Genomic DNA, 18125 nt, shown 5'->3' with positions numbered 1-18125 from the left:
ACCTAACGCCACCTTGAACCATAGTGATGGGTAATGACAGATTATGACGGAGTTTTTACGAGCATGTCAGTCAAAATGAAGGACAAAAAAAACACTAGCGCAACCTCTGGTGTGTACGTTTGAAAATGCGTGTGCTGCAGTGAGACAGAGAGGTGAGGAGACTAATGCTGTTAGTTAAACAGAGTGAATGTAGAAGGGGATGATGAGAGAAGATGAAAAGAACAATTCACAACTTTTTCGTAAATAATGTTAATTTAAGGCCTGATCCGTCCAAAAATCATAAGCAATGCTCCGACACAGAGCCTTCAAGCATTGGTCCATTTATCTTTAGATCTTTTAAGTTTAAATTTCACTTCACTGAAGCAATTTAACAGTTTATCTTACAGTTTGTAAGATAAACATTTACAAGTAAATTTTGGCCATATGGACATTAAACAAAAGTGAACTGGTCAAAGCAGGTAAATGTTAAATGCGATGCGGTCTAAAATTTGGGTGCACCTAACTTTTGTGCTGGTGCACCCAAGAAAAAAACTAAGGCGCACCAGTGCAAAAAGTTAGTCTAGAGCCCTGGTAATGCTTCTGAATATTGATAGTTTGTGTTGTAAGTCTGCAAAAGGACACTTTTTAAAACATTTTATTTTATTTAAGGCTGCTAAACGCGTTTTGTTGCCATTTGACCATTTTTTCTTGTTTCTTGTTTTTCTTGTTGTTCTTGTTCTTTTTTCTTGTTTCAACTTAAAAAAATAAGTTACCTGGTCGCTTTAATATTTTGAGTTCCCTTTCTGTCGGTCTCTCTCTTTCATCTATTAGTGCATTGCCGGATCTACGACGTGGAGCAGCGGATCAACGTCAGTGTCATCACGTCTGGTGTCATCACGACACGCCTTGAAACTTGCCCAAGGGGGACCCCCATCCGCAGCAACATCATTGAAGACCAAGGGGTTAAGGTGCATCGGCAGAGAGGCGTGATAACCATACACCTGCTGCCGGTGTGCCACGCTCTCCATGGAGCCTGACTCTGTAGCCAGTGCTGGAGAAGAGCCTCTGAAATAGTTTCAGGGTGACCACTGACTGCCGCTTGAAAAGGTTCAAGCAGTACTGTACTGAATGTGCATGCTTTGTAGTCAGTTGCGGTGTCATGGAGACAGAGTCGAGTTCCATACCTAGAAAAAAGATGCTCTGCACGGGGAGAGCTGGCTCTCCCGAGTTGACCTGTAGTGCCAAATTATCTAGGTGCCAGAGCACTAGGTCCCTGTTGAAGGGACCGATGCCATGGCTTCACCTTTCTTCAAATATACAGTCAGTACTTTTATGTGGTTTTGTCAAATATTAATAAATTATTATTCAGTATTATCTTATTTTAAATTGATGATTTAAAGCTGCAGTATGTAACCTTGGTATTTGACCACAAGAGGGCGCATTTCCAACAATAACAAAGGCGAAGCTTGATGACGCTATGAAGCAGGTGACGATGGGAGATGTCGTTTTAAATGCGTTTTCGCCATAGCGATGTATCTAAATTGGATAAACGAATCATGATCACGGATGAGGTAATTTATTTGTTTTTGTATTACCTGTATATCTGATCGTATTATTTTATGTCATCATAATTAATGAACTGCAAGGAACGTGAAATGTTATGCTATATTATCCCGTTACAACTTACAGCTATTTGTTAAATGGTTTGTTGGGTTAATGTTGTGCAGTGTTACGTGTTTATGGTTAATGCCGTGTTGTTTAACGTGCTCAAACCAATCGTTCTAAAATAAATAATTGATTTGCTTACCTGTCTATCAATACACTCACGAGAGCAGAGTCTCTGTCAAGTCCAAGATTGTCGCGCAGCTCTACCCATCTCGAAAACGCCTGGCCGATATTTATCCTGGTTTTATTCCTCCGTTTGTCACACAGTCTGCGTGTATCCAAATATGGACGCTTCCGTTTTACTGGCACTTCAATACTCGCCAAAGAGTAATCGTGATCCATAACAACCACTTCCGCATTTGACCATGTGATATTCTGGTCTACACCGGAACAAAGTATAGAGCGGACATTGCGTCACTGAGAGGCGACATTTCTTTTCCGGGACGGCCAGTTATTTAAAATCGGAATTTCTCTGAAATAAAAAATCTTTAGAGACTTTTGAAATATTGTAAGTACACAACTGGAGGAAATATATCACACTGTGCAAGTTATTTTCTGAAATTTTATTACAAAATTATTACATACTGGAGCTTTAAGCACGATTAACACCCACCTTTACTGATACAGAAAGTAGAGAATAATTCATGATTTAAAGTCTCAAATGAATGCCTAGACTCTCCCTGCTAGGTCAGTGTGAAGGGACTTCATATCATCATCTACAAAAACGAATTCTGTTACCCTTGAGAAGTTTGTGTGTGATTGTTCTGTTTCGGGAAAATGAGAAAGAGTGGAAAATCACGAAACAGACATAACGTCATCTTTTAATTCGTATCATAGAAGATGCCTGTCATCTTTGATAATCTATAGGACTATATGTCCTGTCTCATAATTCCAGAAATGTTTGAGAGCTTTTTGTTCTTGTTTATCTATTGATAACCAATCATGTGAGCTTGATTTACCCAATGATGTAGTTAGTTGACTCTGTTAGCTTAAATTCTACTGCATTTCAAATTTAAAGCTGGTCGGCCTGTGGATCTCCTGGAGAGTGCTGAAGCTGACTTCTGCTGCCAAAACTACCAACTGCCGTACAGTGCAGCCCAATGCTCATGGCGGCCTGGGAAAGCATGGCTGACATTTCGACATCCGCTTCTTCCTGGGCTCGACCCACCGACAGAGGGAGCTCCGAGGAATCGTCTGGGTCGGATGCCAGTAAGTCGCCCTCTGATGCTGCAAGGGACATCTCATCATCATCACTGCTCTAGGGCTGCAACAACGAATCGATAGAATCGATAAAAATCGATTACTAAAAGAGTTGGCAACGAATTTCATTATCGATTCGTTGTGTCGCGCGACGCGGAGACGTTTGATTATTAAAAAAATAAAAAACTTTATTTGAGCGCTGAGCGGAGTGAACACACTCGGTCTCTCTCGCGCACTGATGCTAGCAGAGTTCGGCGCATCATAAACAGGGAGGAGCAAAAATAAAATAAACCAGCGGAGTTAGAGAAAAGATACATGGCGGAGGCAGAGAAATCAACGCGAACCAAGTCATCAAATATGCGGGAGCATTTCAAACTTAATAAAATGAAAAAGTGTTTTAATTGCAATATATGCAAATACGACATGGCATGACACGGGAGCACCACAGTAATGATCCAGCACCTGAAACGGAAACATGTTGGGTTCTTTGATGAGGAGGAAGGGAGTTCAACAGCAGGTTAAGTCACTACAGAATCCCACTTTTGTTCCGTTTTGAAGTGAAGAACGTAATGTCGCTGGTGCTGGTGTTTACTCGTTATCCAGCTTGACAAGTTAGCGTTAACTCGCTATTAACAATAGTAATGCAGGGGTGGTAACATCCTTTTTTGGACCATTCATTTTTCAATCTGTTGTCATGTATAGCTACACTGCAAAAACATCTTTTCTTACCAAGTAATTTTGTCTCGTTTCCAGTCCAAATATCAAAAAATTATTAAATCAAGATTACTAGAAAAGAAAAATGGCATGAGAAAATTAAGTGATGCTTAAAACTTCTGTTTAAGATTATATCTCATTAAGATTATTTTTCTTACCCCATTGGCAGATCATTTTGCTTGTTTTAAGCAAACAATTACTTAATTTTGAGGTGTTTTTTCAGAAAGCAAGACATACTTTCTTATGCTATTTCATGTGTCTAGTTAATGTTTCTTGATTTAAGATTTTTTTGATATTTGGACTGACAACAGGACAAAACTACTAAGTTAGAAAAGCAATTTTTGCAGTGTGTATTCTGTGCTATGTCCCATATAGGTTATTATTGATAATTATAATTTAATGAATAAGCTTCAAGTCAATTTGAGAGAGAGACAAAGTGTGTGTGTGTGTGTGTCAGTGTGAGAGTTTGTGAGAAATCCTGTTAAATTTTCTGATTTGAATTGTTCTTTATTTTTTATATTTTTATTTTATTATTATTATAACAGCTCAGTGGTTCAAGGAGCAAATGTTTGTGCACTTCTTCACACTTGTGCAGTTCTGTTTTTGTATAAAAGGTTGGATATTAATGCTTTTCTTGTTTTTTTGGTTTTTATCCGATTCATCGATTAATCGAACAAATCATTTATAGATTAATCGATTATTAAAATAATCGTTAGTTGCAGCCCTACACTGCTCCATCACCAGGTTCTTCAGTTGGGTGAAGTGTGCGTCAATTATCAGACTAAAAGTGAAAAACAGGAGTTTTGATTAATATCCACTGGCATCATTAACACACTCTTCATTATACTGTGATGTTATTCTGCTGACAAACAAAAACATAAACCATGAAGTGATCTGTCGCTTACCTTTGCTTCCCCAACATCCATCTCATTACCCACGCTGGTGAGGAGGTGACATAGGCACTCGAGTGTCTTGCCTTCTTGTTGTTTTAGCAATTTCACAACACACTCTTGCATAAAGGCCTTTGTCAGTAGCTTCTGTTTGAAGAGCTCAATGAAGAACTTGATGCTGTTAACTAAGCATTTTACGTCCTGGTCCGTTTCAATCTGCTTCCAACAGAACTGGAGCAGGAGAGATTTGAAGATCACATCTATATAGGGCTTATTCTTCATAGGAACTCTCATCTATAAACACAAAAAAGATATTCAGACCGGGATCTGACGTTTTACTACAGAAAAACAGTCTAAAGCGGCATAAAATTTCAAAAGCAGTTTTAGAAAATGTTTAGCAGTCCAATGACACACTGAACATATATACCCAAAGTCTGTAGGCTAATCCATGAAATCATTATATATCCTCATAAACAAAAGACTGACCATGGCTAAACTTCTGCACATGCTGGTGTATGAGCCGGATGAGCTGGGTTCTGTGTAAATGCTCATAGCCCTGACATCCCCTAGAAGTCCTTGCATAAAAACACAAACATCTTAATGAACGATGTTCAAGATATTGGAGTATAGAATTCCAGTGATATATATTTCCAGTCAGTTTTCCAGGAAATAATAGATTTAGAAACTGTTCCATTATAGGAGCAAAAATATATTTCATCTGCTAGAACAAATAAATAAAGCTAACCAAATGACGATTGAAATGTGATTCAATTCAATGTGAATAAACACACCTCTAGATTTTTCTCCTCTGGGTCCTGAAGGTTCTCCGGAGACTCTTCAGATTGGGATGAGGCTGAAGGTGGGATCTGGGACAGGGGAAGCTCTGGTATCGCTTCCCTCAAACAAGAATCCTCAGATAGGGCTGGAGATGAGATCCGGGGCAGCTCTGGTTGTTTTTCCCTCTTTATTGGTGCCGGAGAGAAGAACGATGGACTCTGTGGTCTTAATGAGATGGGGCTTTCATCTTCTTTCTTCAACTCCTTGAACAGCGGAAGGCTGACTTTCTGCTGTTCCATCTCCTTTTCCCTCTTAGCCTCCTCATGGATCTGGGTGATGGTCTTGGGAACCAGATTTGCCCTTTGTGGTACCCATACATTCTAAAGAGAACATAACTGTGATTAAAAATATATATTTCAATATTGGCAAAGTGAGAATCTTACACAACTCACAAGTCTGAGGTCTATGACGTCCTGCATCATGAAACGGATCCGCGTTGATGTTTCGCGCTCCTTCACCAACGTTTCTATCTGGTGAATGTACTTGTCCATTTTGATCTAAAAAGAAACCCAAGAAAAACATCCACAAGCATCAATAAATACATCATTATGTTGTTTTGCGGACACACAACCAAACACATAAACCTTTACCTTTCCTTCCCCGACATCCAGTTCTTTACCCACGGTGGTGAGCAGCTTACAGAGGGACTCAAGTGTCTCATCGTCGTGTTGTTTCAATGATTTGGTGAGACACTCTTTTATGCTGGTCTCCTTCAACATTTTCTGTTTGAAGAGCTCCCCAATGAAGTTGACGTTTTCAATGGAGCATCTTGTAGCTTTCGCCTTGGCCACTGCAAGCTCTTGTCTAAGTATTTCCTGTTCGCCAGCCTGAAGAAAAGTAAGAAATATAAAATTAATTTCAACAATAATTTCATTAAAATACCTTGTTAAACCATTTTGTCTAACTACGACATCTTTAGAAGGTTTCTAAATATTATATTTGATGAAAAGGTATTTTTGGAGTATTGAAACACTTTCTGGTGCAGCCTCCATCTCCTTCTGTTTGATGGCAAAGCTGTTCTCTTTTTCTTGGTCTTTGTCAATCTGCTCTAAGCAGAATCGGAGCAGAATTGACTTGAAGGACGACCTTGGTTTGGATGGTTTTGAGGGGTCTTTCAACTAACATTACACAAAAAAAAAAGTTTTCAGCTGGACCAACATATGTATGTCAAAGGCTATTTTATGAAATAGTATAAAAAATGACTCACTTTTGCCATATTTCTGCACATACTGCTGTACATGACAGAGAAGCTGGGCTCAGAGATGGCTTTCTCATGCACCAGCTCGGCGCCATGCCTGATACGCTCCAGCGTGTTGATCTGCAGCTCATTCACCTTCACCATCAGCTGGTAAAACTTCTCGGGGGTCAACTTGTTGAGGATGCTCCTGAAGCTCCAAACAAGTTCCTACATAAAACACACATGAAACATTATTTCAAGATAGAAATTAATTAAATTAAACAAAGACTGAATGAGGGGGGCACGGTGGCTTAGTGGTTAGCACGTTCGCCTCACACCTCCAAGGTTGGGGGTTCGATTCCCGCTTCCGACTTGTGTGTGTGGAGTTTGCATGTTCTCCCCGTGCCTCGGGGGTTTCCTCCGGGTACTCCGGTTTCCTCCCCTGGTCCAAAGACATGCATGGTAGGTTGATTGGCATCTCTGGAAAAATTGTCCGTAGGGTGTGAGTGCGTGAGTGAATGAGTGAGTGTGTGTGCCCTGCGATGGGTTGGTACTCCATCCAGGGTGTATCCTGCCTTGATGCCCGATGACTCCTGAGATAGGCGCAGGCTCCCCGTGACCCGAGGTAGTTCGGATAAGCGGTAGAAAAAGGATGGATGGAAGACTGAATGAGATGCATATTTGAGTCAAAGTGATTAAACACACCTCAGTTTTCTTGTCCTTCGAAACTTGACTGCTTGTCACCTCTTTATGGATCCTGGGCCTCCAAGCAAATGCTGACTTGTTTAGCTGGACGTCTTTATCCAGCTGAACATTGAGAATTTTGTGTGCAGGTAGTCAGTGCACTTCATTGTCCTGAGAAAAGAGACAGAATCATTTAACTCTGGGTAACTTAAACAAGAGCTTCTTAATACTCATCACCTTTTTTTATAAGTTAAACGACTATAATACTGTTTTCAGTTTAAAGTAGCTATTGAAATGTAGCGGCAAAAACAATGTTGGGTTTTTCCTGTAACCCCCTGTTACTGTTTTCGACCACCGGGAGAATGCGAGTGCAGGGTCAGACTCACAGCCCGAATCCAATAAATTCCAAGAGTGTTTGTAGTTGAATGTTTGTCAATGTTTATTGTAAAATAGATGGAGTAAAAGACTAAACAAAAATGAGAACTGTTTTAAATGTCTTTAAGTATTCCTGTGTAGCGCTTTCTCGTATAAGCCAAGCTTTCCGGTATTGCAGATCCGGGCCGAGGTCAAAGACTGTATCTGCTGGCACTTCTTCTCCCCAATCATGCGCTACCTGCTCCAACTAATAGGGTGGCGCGCCCCCTGGCTTTTTAGAAGGTGTACTACCAGAATTCAATAGAAAAGAAAACTATAAGTAAATTATGGAACCAAAAACAAACTCAAATGCGGCTCCTACACACCGGCCCCTAATTGTTCTCTATAGAACCAATTATTTAAAATAAATACAAAAAAGGAGCCAGAAATAAACAATCTCTTAATGTTTTTAGAAAAATATGTATTTATGCATTACATCCCTTATTGGTGATCTTTAGGAGGCACCGGACACTCTTCAGTCTCCAGAATTCGGCACAGCTTGGTAATGGGTCTATCAAGGATTGAAGTCTGTGTCTGGAGCTTCACGGATCGGACCAGCCCCTTTCGATCAGGCTTAGTCTCTAGAACTCTTCCTAATGGCCATGATCCTCTAGGAGCAGTGGGGTCAACCACTAGAACAAGATCTCCAACATTCAGGTTCTTCTTCACTACAGTCGTGTTTAGTTTCATCAGGGAATGCTTGCCTCTGAACATAAGAGATAACTGACCTTTCTGCCTGTAAGAGATCTTCCACTGAGAGGAGCTGTCCACCGGGTTTGGCCCTGAGAACCTCAAGTTCTGGGCTCACCTTTTGGCTGTGGGAGCGGGTAATAACTTGATACGATGGAAAGTCCTTTTGTTTTTTGATTCTCAGTATCAAGGCCTTTTTTAGTTTGATGTACCATGCCACTGCTTTAAGTAGCCTAATCCAATTTGGAAAGTATGAAATAAGCTGGTCTGTGGGTGTTTCAGTGTTCACCACTGTTATAAAAACAGTAGTGTTTCTCCTGACCTCTGGATCATCCTGTAACACTGAGCCCAATGCCTCCACCTCTAACCAACTTTCCTCAGGTTTCCATAGGAACTCTGGGCCATGCATCCACCTCCTTTGTTCCATGAATTTGCCTGCACTCAATCCTCTTGAGGAATCATCAGCTGGATTGTCTTTACTTCTTGCGTATCTCCATTGAGACAGCTCCGAGTTATCCCGAATAAGATAGAGCCTGTTTGCTACATACGTTTTAAATCTTGCAGTATCACTTCTAATGTACTTCAGTACGGTTTGGCTGTCGGTCCAGAAAACCGAGGGCTTTAATGTTAGATGTAGTTCTCTCCTTAGCATTTTGTCCACCTTTACCAACAATGCTGCGGCGGCTAGCTCCAGATGTGGTATTGTGATGTTCTTTAAAGGAAGGACTCTGGACTTTCCCATGAGAAAAGTGACATGTACAATGTCCTGTTCATTAGCTTGTCTTATGTAGCTCACTGAGCCATAGCCATTCTCACTGGCATCAGAAAAGTGGTGTAGTTCTGCACACTTTGTTGTTCCATAGTCTTTTGGTTTCAAACAACGTGCAACACTGAAGCCTTTTATTCTTTCTAAACTGTTTGTCCATCCTTCCCACCTGTCTACTAACACTTGGGGCAAAGGTTCGTCCCATCCAAAGCCTCTCTGACAGAGCTCCTGTAGCAATTTCTTGGCTGGGAGAATGAGAGGAGCAAGAAAACCGAGGGGATCAAAAATGGAACTTACAACAGAAAGTATTCCTCTGCGGGTATGTGGCTTCTGGTTTAAATTGATGTTAAACTGGAAATGGTCAAGTCCACACACCACTGCAATCCCAGGGCTCTTTCTATTGGTAGGCTGTCTTTGTCAAGATCCAGTGTTTTAATTTCTTTTGCCCATTTTTCTTTTGGAATGGATGCTAGAACTGCCCGATTATTGCTAACCCATTGAGTCAGCTGGAATCCACCTTTGTAACAGTGCGGTGAGGTCTTTTACTAGCTGGATGGCTTTAGACTCTTCAGCCACGGACTTAACACAATCATCCACATAAAAGTTGTGCCGGATTGTTTCAGCTACGTGAAGGGGAAAACAGCTTTCATTGTCATCAGCAGTTTTTCGTAATGCAAAACTTGCACAACTTGGGGAGGACACTGCACCAAATATGTGCACAAGCATACGGTATTCCTTTGAGGTTTGACTGGTGTCACCCTGTGGCCACCACAGGAAGCGCAAGTAGTCCACACCTGATTTCTCTACTCCCACCTGATGGAACATTGACTTAACGTCAGCCAGAATTCCAATGGGTTCTTTGCGGAATCTCCAAATGACTCCAACAAGAGAATTAGTCAGATCAGGACCCTGTAGTAGCTCTGTGTTGAGGGATACACCTTTGTAAGTAGCTGCACAATCAAACACCACTCTAAGTTTCCTTTTTTTAAGGTGGTACACTCCGTGGTGTGGTATATACCATACCTTTCCAGGTACCTGTGTGAGTTCTTCCTCTGGGACCTCCTCTGCATAATGATTTTCAAAGATGTCATTGATAAAAGTAACATTCTTGTTTGTATTGTCCATCTTTTTTCATTTTCCTTTTTAGAGTTTGGAGGCGCTGTTCTGCTACTTGCCGATAGTTAGGCATACTGACATCAGTTTTCCTAAAGGGCAACTTCAGATAGTAATATCCATCTTGTAAGAATGCCTCATTGGGTATCTCTAAAAACCTTCTGTCCTCAATTGACATTTCGGTCTTCTCCTCAGATGCTACCTCATTGAAATCCTGATTATACTGTGTGATCAGAAGCTGTTCTAGACTTGCAACCGATATCCTATTCACAGTCACACTCTATGAACTGCAATCAGCACTTCTCAATGGCCCGTTTACAACCCATCCCAATAAGGTTCTAACTGCGTAGGGGCCCCCACCTTGACTATTAACAACCTCCCACGGTTCTATACACTTTGGAGCATTTGTGCCAATCAACAGCTCCACCTTTGAATTAATGTTGGGAAGTTTGACTCGACTTAGATACTTCCATTGTGCTAAGTCTTTCTGCTTTGGAATGCTGTTATTGGTAACTGGCATTTCTTTTTGAGTGAAGAGATCAGGAAGAGGTAAGAAGTTATTGCTGTCCAGTGCTGCAACTTCCACTTCAGATACGACATGAGTTGGAACAGTTTTTTCTTGATTCATTGTGCGTAGAAGAATTTGAGTTTTTCTACCCTTCAGATTGAGCCGAATCATAAGATCCTCTGAGCAGAAGGTAGCGGAGGATCCAGGGTCCAGGAGAGCATACATTTGTAAGACTTGGCTGCCCTTAGCTGCCTTAACCTGAACTGGGACAATGGACAGCACACTCTCTTGGTCTCCGGCCCCTATATGACCACATAACCCTGCTGATGCACTGCCTGTAACATCGGAGGATCTTTCTGCCTTTTTAATGATACTATCTTTGGCCTTAATATGTAGGACACTAGGGTGAGCTTGCTTACATACTTTACAGCTGAGACGGCTTTTGCAGTCTTTGCTAATGTGGCCTGTGGAGAGACATCCAAAGCATATGCCTTTGGTCTTTATAAAACTGAGCTTGTCTCTATGGTTTATCTTTAAAAAATCTTCACACAAGTCCAATGTGTGTCTTGAGCTACAGAAGGGGCAAGAAAGATCAAACTTCATCTGCTTTTGGCCAATAGCTATACTAGTGGCAAAACTACTGCCAGATGACTTCGAGGCCTGTGATTTGACTGGGGATCTAGCCTTTCCTCTACTGGCCGATTGATCTTGAAGATCACCAAATACTGGATCAGCTGCTATGCGAGCTTGTCGTTCAATAAAGCAGACTAAATCTAAAATTCTTACCCTACCTCTACGTTGTTCCTGTAGCTCATAGGCCTTGTTACGCCATCTCTCCCGAAGCTGTGTATGGTAGCTTGAGCACAATGCTTCTCATATTGGATACTGTATCCAGCTCCTCCATATATTCCATTTCCTCCATAGCATTGCAGCAGCTCCTAATAAACATGGCATAATCCTGTAGTGATTTAAAATCCTCAGATTTTATTTGGGACCAGGATAGGGCTTTTTCAAGTAAGCACAAGAGATCTTGTATTCCTGTCCAAAGTTTTCCTTTAGCAACTCCTTTGCTCTCGGATAGCCTCTATCTTGTGACAAGTACTCACAGCTCTTGACAAGCCTTTGTGCCGAGCCTCTAGTATATTGAATAAGAAACTGCAATCTATCCTTATTGTTATTAGTTTTGCTTTCCACCATATTTTCAAAGGAGTGAATGAATGACTTGTACTCAAGAACTTGTCCATCAAAGAGTGGAATGCTACCTTGCGGTAGTGTAGAGAGAAGTTGCTGTTTCATAAGAATCCTTGTTAATTCATTCTGCTTTTCCAGAATTTTGATCATATGGCTTTCCTGTGCTGTATTGGGTGTAGGAATTTGCCGTTGAGGTACAGTGGACTGAATGGCTGTGGCTGAACTTGCAAGTGACTGGGGAATGACAGGGGGAATACTGTACGCAGAGGACTGTTGTACTACTTGCTGGCTAGCCCTGGGCTGGAAGACAGATCTGCTGTGATGCCTTTCTGGGCCTAAATTAAGAAGAGGAAATTGAACCTGAACCCCTGGCTTGCTTTTTACTACTGGGGAAGTCCTGTCATGTAAACAAAGAGAGCCATCAAGCCTTTCATCCAATGGTAAATGTGTCACTGTTGATTTTGTCTTCACTTCATCTGCTTCTGCTCCTAATGAGGGCATCTGAACTGTTACATCAGAATGAGCAGGTTTATACATTCCTTGTTCTGCTTCTTTCAGATAATTAATTTTTGCAGTAGTGGCTTCAATTTCAGAATGCAACTCTAAAGATTCTCTCCTTTTTCTTAGAATATGCTCCTGCTCCTCAATTGCATGCCTTTCTTGCAACTTTGCAGCTTTAGCCATTAAAGCTACTCTCTCTGCCTCTGCACTAATGCGCAATGATACAGATGATGTCTGTGATCTAAATGATTGTGCATCAGTATCAGTACCTTCATCTTCTACTTGGGTGACAGAAGAGGAGACTTCAACTGTGGCTTGGGAATCTGGGTTTTCTATGCCTGAAATCCAATTTTCAACGTTATCCATAAAAGCCGTTATCTGTACACATCTAGGCTGATACCATGTCTCGTGGTCTTCTTGATTTGCTTCTTCATCCAACACCTCACTATAGGAGGCGTGCAAGGCCTTAAACTCTTCAAGAAATTCATTAAACTTAATCATGTTTTGTTTAACTTCATCAAGAAATTCCGGATCAGTCATTAAATCTTTCACAATGTTGATTCTCCTTGTTACATGTGACATTTTTCCTCCTCTAGATGAGCGCAATTGCGCGACAATTTCACTCATGTCTTTAACAGGAGTTGTTTCTTCTTCGTTGGAATCAGCCATTATTCTCAAAAATAAAAAATAAACTTCGAAAAAATCACTGAGAATATTTACTTTGCTTCAAAAATGTTTTCAAAAATGTAGAAAACAGTTCGTATTCTTTGCAAAGATCAACATATCGTTGCATTTCATTTGTTCCAATTAGGCTGTGCTTTCCCCGATCTTGATTTTTTGTCACAGTTCATCAACTCAAAAATCTGCAGTGAAATTCATTTCTATATCCTTCTAATAATATTCACTTTGAAAACACATACCTCCACTGAAGTGTTTCTTTGTTTGGCTTACCACGCTTAGATCGACGTTTCCTTCATCTTCATATCGCGTAGTTTCAACATAAATCCGCCTTTGACGAATTCACAGCCAGTCTTTGACGAATTCACAGCAAGTCTTTGACGAATTCACAGCAAGTCTTTGACGAATTCACAGCAAGTCTTTGACGAATTCACAGCAAGTCTTTGACGAATTCACAGAAAGTCTTTGACGAATTCACAGAAAGTCTTTGACGAATTCACAGCAAGTCTTTGACGAATTCACAGCAAGTCTTTGACGAATTCACAGGAGTCTTTGACGAATTCACAGAAAGTCTTTGACGAAATGTAGTGGCAAAAACAACGTTGAGTTTTTCCTGTAACCCCCTGTTACTGTTTTCGACCACCGGGAGAATGTGAGTGCAGGGTCAGACTCACAGCCCGAATCCAATAAATTCCAAGACTGTTTGTAGTTGAATGTTTGTCGATGTTTACTGTAAAATAGATGGAGTAAAAGACTAAACAAAAAATGAGAACTGTTTTAAATGTCTTTAAGTATTCCTCTGTAGCGCTTTGCCAAGAGTATAAGCCAAGCTTTCCGGTATTGCAGATCCGGGCCGAGGTCAAAGACTGTATCTGCTGGCACTTCTTCTCCCCAATCATGCGCTACCTGCTCCAACTTATAGGGTGGCGGGCCCCCTGGCTTTTTAGAAGGTGTACTACCAGAATTCAATAGAAAAGAAAACTATAAGTAAATTATGGAACCAAAAACAAACTCAAATGCGGCTCCTACAAAAATTATATAAGAATAGATTTTAAATAGATGTTTCAAATAAGACAAAGACAAACCAGTGATCCGCTGCTTGATGGAATTTTAGGCTGGGGTCTTCTAGCGATGCTTGGACCCACTGGCAGCCTGTTTTCATTCATCTGTTAAAACAGCCAATCACAGAGCAGACAATATTGAAATCAGTTTACTATCAGGTTATTTTACATCACAACATCTGGTAATTTTTCTAATAGTTAAATATTCAAAGTTGTCTCAAGAGAACACCTGGTTATTTGATATGTTAGAGCAGGACATGATGTAACAGAGACTGACCTTTTCCAAAATGATGGGGTACTTTGGAAGACCCGCTGGCTTGGCAGACATGATGGCATTGCCTTGATCAACAGGAAGTCATGACTATCCTTCCTCTGCACAGATTTCGCTGGAAGCACCTACAGAATTTAAAACATACATGACCGGATACTGGAGTCTCCGGAGACTCTTCAGATTGGGATGAGGCTGAGGGTGGGATCTGGGACAGGGGAAGCTCTGGAATCGCTTCCCCCAAACCAGAATCCTCAGATAGGGCTGGAGATGAGATCCGGGGGAGCTCTGGTTGTTTTTCCCTCTTTATTGGTGCCGGAGAGAAGAACGATGGACTCTGTGGTCTTAATGAGATGGGGCTTTCATCTTCTTTCTTCAACTCCTTGAACAGTGGAAGGCTGACTTTCTGCTGTTCTATTTCCTCTTCCCTCTTAGCCTCCTCATGGATCTGGGTGATGGTCTTGGGACCCAGATTTGCCCTTCGTGGTACCCATACATTCTTAAAAAATATTACTGTGATTAAAATATATTTTTCAATATCGGCAAAGTGAGAATCTTTCACAACTCACAAGTCTGAGGTCTATGACTTCCTCCATCATGAAACGGATCCGCGTAGATGTTTTGCGCTCCTTCACCAACGTTTCCATCTGGTGAATGTACTCGTCCATTTTAATCTAAAAAGAAACCCAAGAGTCAAAAACATCCACAAGCATCAATAAATACATCATTATGTTGTTTTGCGGACACACAACCAAACACATAAACCTTTACCTTTCCTTCCCCGACATCCAGTTCTTTACCCACGGTGGTGAGCAGCTTGCAGAGGGACTCAAGTGTCTCATCGTCGTGTGGTTTCAATGATTTGGTGAGACACTCTTTTATGATGGTCTCCTTCAACATTTTCTGTTTGAAGAGCCACCGATGAAGTTGACGTTTCCAATGGAGCATCTTCTAGCTTTCGCCTTGGTCTCTTGGTTTTCTGTTCGCCAGCCTGAAGGAAAGCAAGAAATAAAACCATTTGTCTAATACCTACGACATCTTTAGAAGGTTTCTAAATATTATATTTGATGAAAAAATATTTTTTGAGTACTGAAACACTTACTGGTGCAGCCTCCATCTCCTTCTGTTTGATGGCAAAGCTGTTCTCTTTTTCTTGGTCTTTGGCAATCTGCTCTAAGTAGAATCGGAGCAGAATTGACTTGAAGGACGACCTTGGTTTGGATGGTTTGGAGGAGTCTTTCAACTAACAACACACAAAAAAAAAGTTTTCAGCTGGACCTACATATGTATGTCAAAGGCTATTTTATGAAATAGTATAAAAAAATGACTCACGTTTGCCATATTTCTGCACATACTGCTGTACATGACAGAGAAGCTGGGCCCAGAGATGGCATTCTCACGCACCAGCTCGGCGACATGCCTGATACGCACAATCGTGTTGATCTGCAGCTTATTCACCTTCACCATCAGCTGGTAAAACTTCTCGACGGTCAACTTGTTGAGGATGCTCCTGAAGCTCCACACAATTTCCTACATAAAACACACATGAAACATTATTTCAAGATAGAAATTAATTAAATTTAACAAAGACTGAATGAGATGCATATTTGAGTCAAAGTGATTAAACACACCTCAGTTTTCTTGTCCTTTGAAACTTGACTGCTTGTCACCTCTTTGTTGACGCTGGGCCTCCAATCAAGAGACGACTTGTTTAGCTGGACGTCTTTATCCAGCTGAACATTGAGAATTTTGCGTGCAGGTTGTCGGTGCACTTCATTGTCCTGAGAAAAGAGACAGAATCACTTAACTTGATAACTTATATGCTTATATCTTAATACACATCACTTTTGTTTATAAGTTAAACGACTATTAAACTGCTTTCAGATTAAAGTAGCTATTGAAATACATAAGAATAGATTTTAAATAGATGTTTCAAATAAGACAAAGACAAACCAGTGATCCGCTGCTTGATGGTCTTCTAGACATCAAAAGACTGAACATGTGTCACATGATGTCGACAATAAATCGCTTTGAGAAAGTGATGCAAGTAATGTAGAGTCACGTGTTACTGTACTCGCAAACTGTGAGAGACAACAAGAAAGAAAACATCTATGGATCTTGGAGATGAAGGGACGGTTAAAGTGTACTTAAATATAATTATGATCTTAACCGAGGAACACTTAAAAATAATTGTAATTGATCAAAATACATACGTTAAATTAAACAAAATACATAAAATATTGAAGAGGTATTTCAACTTGCCAAACGTTTGACCAGATACGAGTGAGTTCGTCTATGACGTACACAGGACGCGCGAATTCAATTGTCTGTAACGTTACTTAGCAACCACCGACATTACATAACATCAATCCAGTAACTGTTAGGGATGGGAATTGATAAGAATTTAACGATTCCGATTCCATTATCGATATTGCTTATCGATCCGATTCCTTATCGATTCTCTTATCGATTCTCCTTGGATGAGGGAATAAGTAGCCTATAAATTTGTTTGTTTGTATTAACTCGCTTTAATATCTGATAAGAACACAGCACATACTCAGAGTATACACAAATCATGTGTAGCAACCTCAGAACAAACCTAAAAGTAGGCTACAAAGTTAAGTCCAGGGACCTATAGAATTTTTCAAATTCATCATTGGTCCAGACAAAAAAATAGAATAAAACTGCCATTTAAGTGCCTTTAAGTGCCATAAAAACTAAAAACAAAGACTAAACAGTCAAGGAAGAAGCAAAATTCAACTCGACTGACATACACAATGAAATGGCGCTCACTAGTGATTATACGTTTTAAATGCATTTTAAATCAGGCGCTATTTTGCAGTAATTTCAAAGAAATGCGCGAGTGGCGTAGGGATGGTCTCTTAAAGCCGAAATGGAGTCAAAACAGATCCGAGAGAAGTTTAAAAAGGGAGAATTACAACAAAAAAAATTGGAAAGAAAGAAAAGTACCGTGTGGGAGCGTTTTAACGAACTGGCTTAACAAGGATGAATCAAGTGCTGAGTATGTAATATGCAGCGACTGTGAGGCAATGTATGTTTATGAAAGCCAGACAGTAAACCGTAAAAATCAGTAACATTTCCTGAGTATTTAAAGTGACGATCGGGGTGGATCATTTATTTGAAGCAGCAGATGCGGGTGACATTAGCTTATCCGCGCATCTCTAGCGCTCACATGAACTAAATAGAGAAGTTACCTTCGGCATTAATAGAAGATGGCGTCTCGTTAGCTCCGCTGCTGCTTGACTCACTTGTTGTTGCTCTGTCGCTAAGTAGTAGTGTATCAAACACGCGACAGTCCTGCAAATGAATTGCGTGCTGTGTGGCCAAATGTTTCTGCATATTGGAGGTAGTTCTTCTCTTTGCCGAAATTAAACTTTTACAGTTGTTGCAAATGACCGCATTGGCGTCTTTTCTAGTGAAATATATTCACGCTTTAGATCGCTTCTACCTCGATGACATGTTTGCTGCGTAACCAAAACAACGCAGCGCGTGCGTGTGATTATAATGATGACACATTTGCAACGAGCGGAACCGATAAGCGGAATCGATAAGCAGGTACGCTAATGATTCCAAGGAATCGATTCACTGGGAACCGGTGTTGTGCCGAGAAAAGCACGCCTGCCGTGGAAGGCACCCCAGTCGCGGGAACGCGCATTTGCTGAAATTCTTCTAAATATAAAAGGCGGAAACTGCAGTGCTGTTTAAATCCACTAGATGCCCTCAGTGTGTAAAATTACAGTAATAAGACCCTCTAAGCATTTATAAAAT

General features: G+C 40.7%; 1 protein-coding gene across 2 annotated transcripts in view; it reads right to left on the bottom strand.

Moving 5' to 3' along the window:
* The window catches only part of LOC130430365 (eukaryotic translation initiation factor 4 gamma 3-like), a 41514-nt gene extending 23614 nt beyond the window's left edge, over positions 1-17900 (bottom strand). Inside the window, exons 1-11 of one of the 2 annotated variants that reach the window (XM_056759454.1) lie at positions 17552-17900; positions 16290-16417; positions 15968-16117; positions 15669-15866; positions 15439-15579; positions 5876-6112; positions 5678-5782; positions 5240-5605; positions 4935-5023; positions 4464-4742; positions 1862-4339 (exon numbers count right to left, since the gene is read on the bottom strand). In XM_056759454.1, coding sequence (XP_056615432.1) covers positions 5015-5023; positions 5240-5605; positions 5678-5782; positions 5876-6112; positions 15439-15579; positions 15669-15866; positions 15968-16117; positions 16290-16337 — 1254 coding nt within the window. In that variant the 5' untranslated portion in view covers positions 16338-16417; positions 17552-17900 and the 3' untranslated portion in view covers positions 1862-4339; positions 4464-4742; positions 4935-5014. Of the gene's footprint in view, positions 1-1861; positions 4340-4463; positions 4743-4934; positions 5024-5239; positions 5606-5677; positions 5783-5875; positions 6113-15438; positions 15580-15668; positions 15867-15967; positions 16118-16289; positions 16418-17551 lie in introns of those variants that run through there. The other variant, XM_056759453.1, reaches the window with a different exon arrangement.
* Between the last annotated feature and the right edge of the window lie 225 nt (positions 17901-18125).

This window comes from Triplophysa dalaica, chromosome 10 (assembly GCF_015846415.1).
Source record: "Triplophysa dalaica isolate WHDGS20190420 chromosome 10, ASM1584641v1, whole genome shotgun sequence".
Lineage (NCBI taxonomy): Eukaryota > Metazoa > Chordata > Actinopteri > Cypriniformes > Nemacheilidae > Triplophysa > Triplophysa dalaica.
This window is presented reverse-complemented; position numbering and strand designations above follow the sequence as displayed.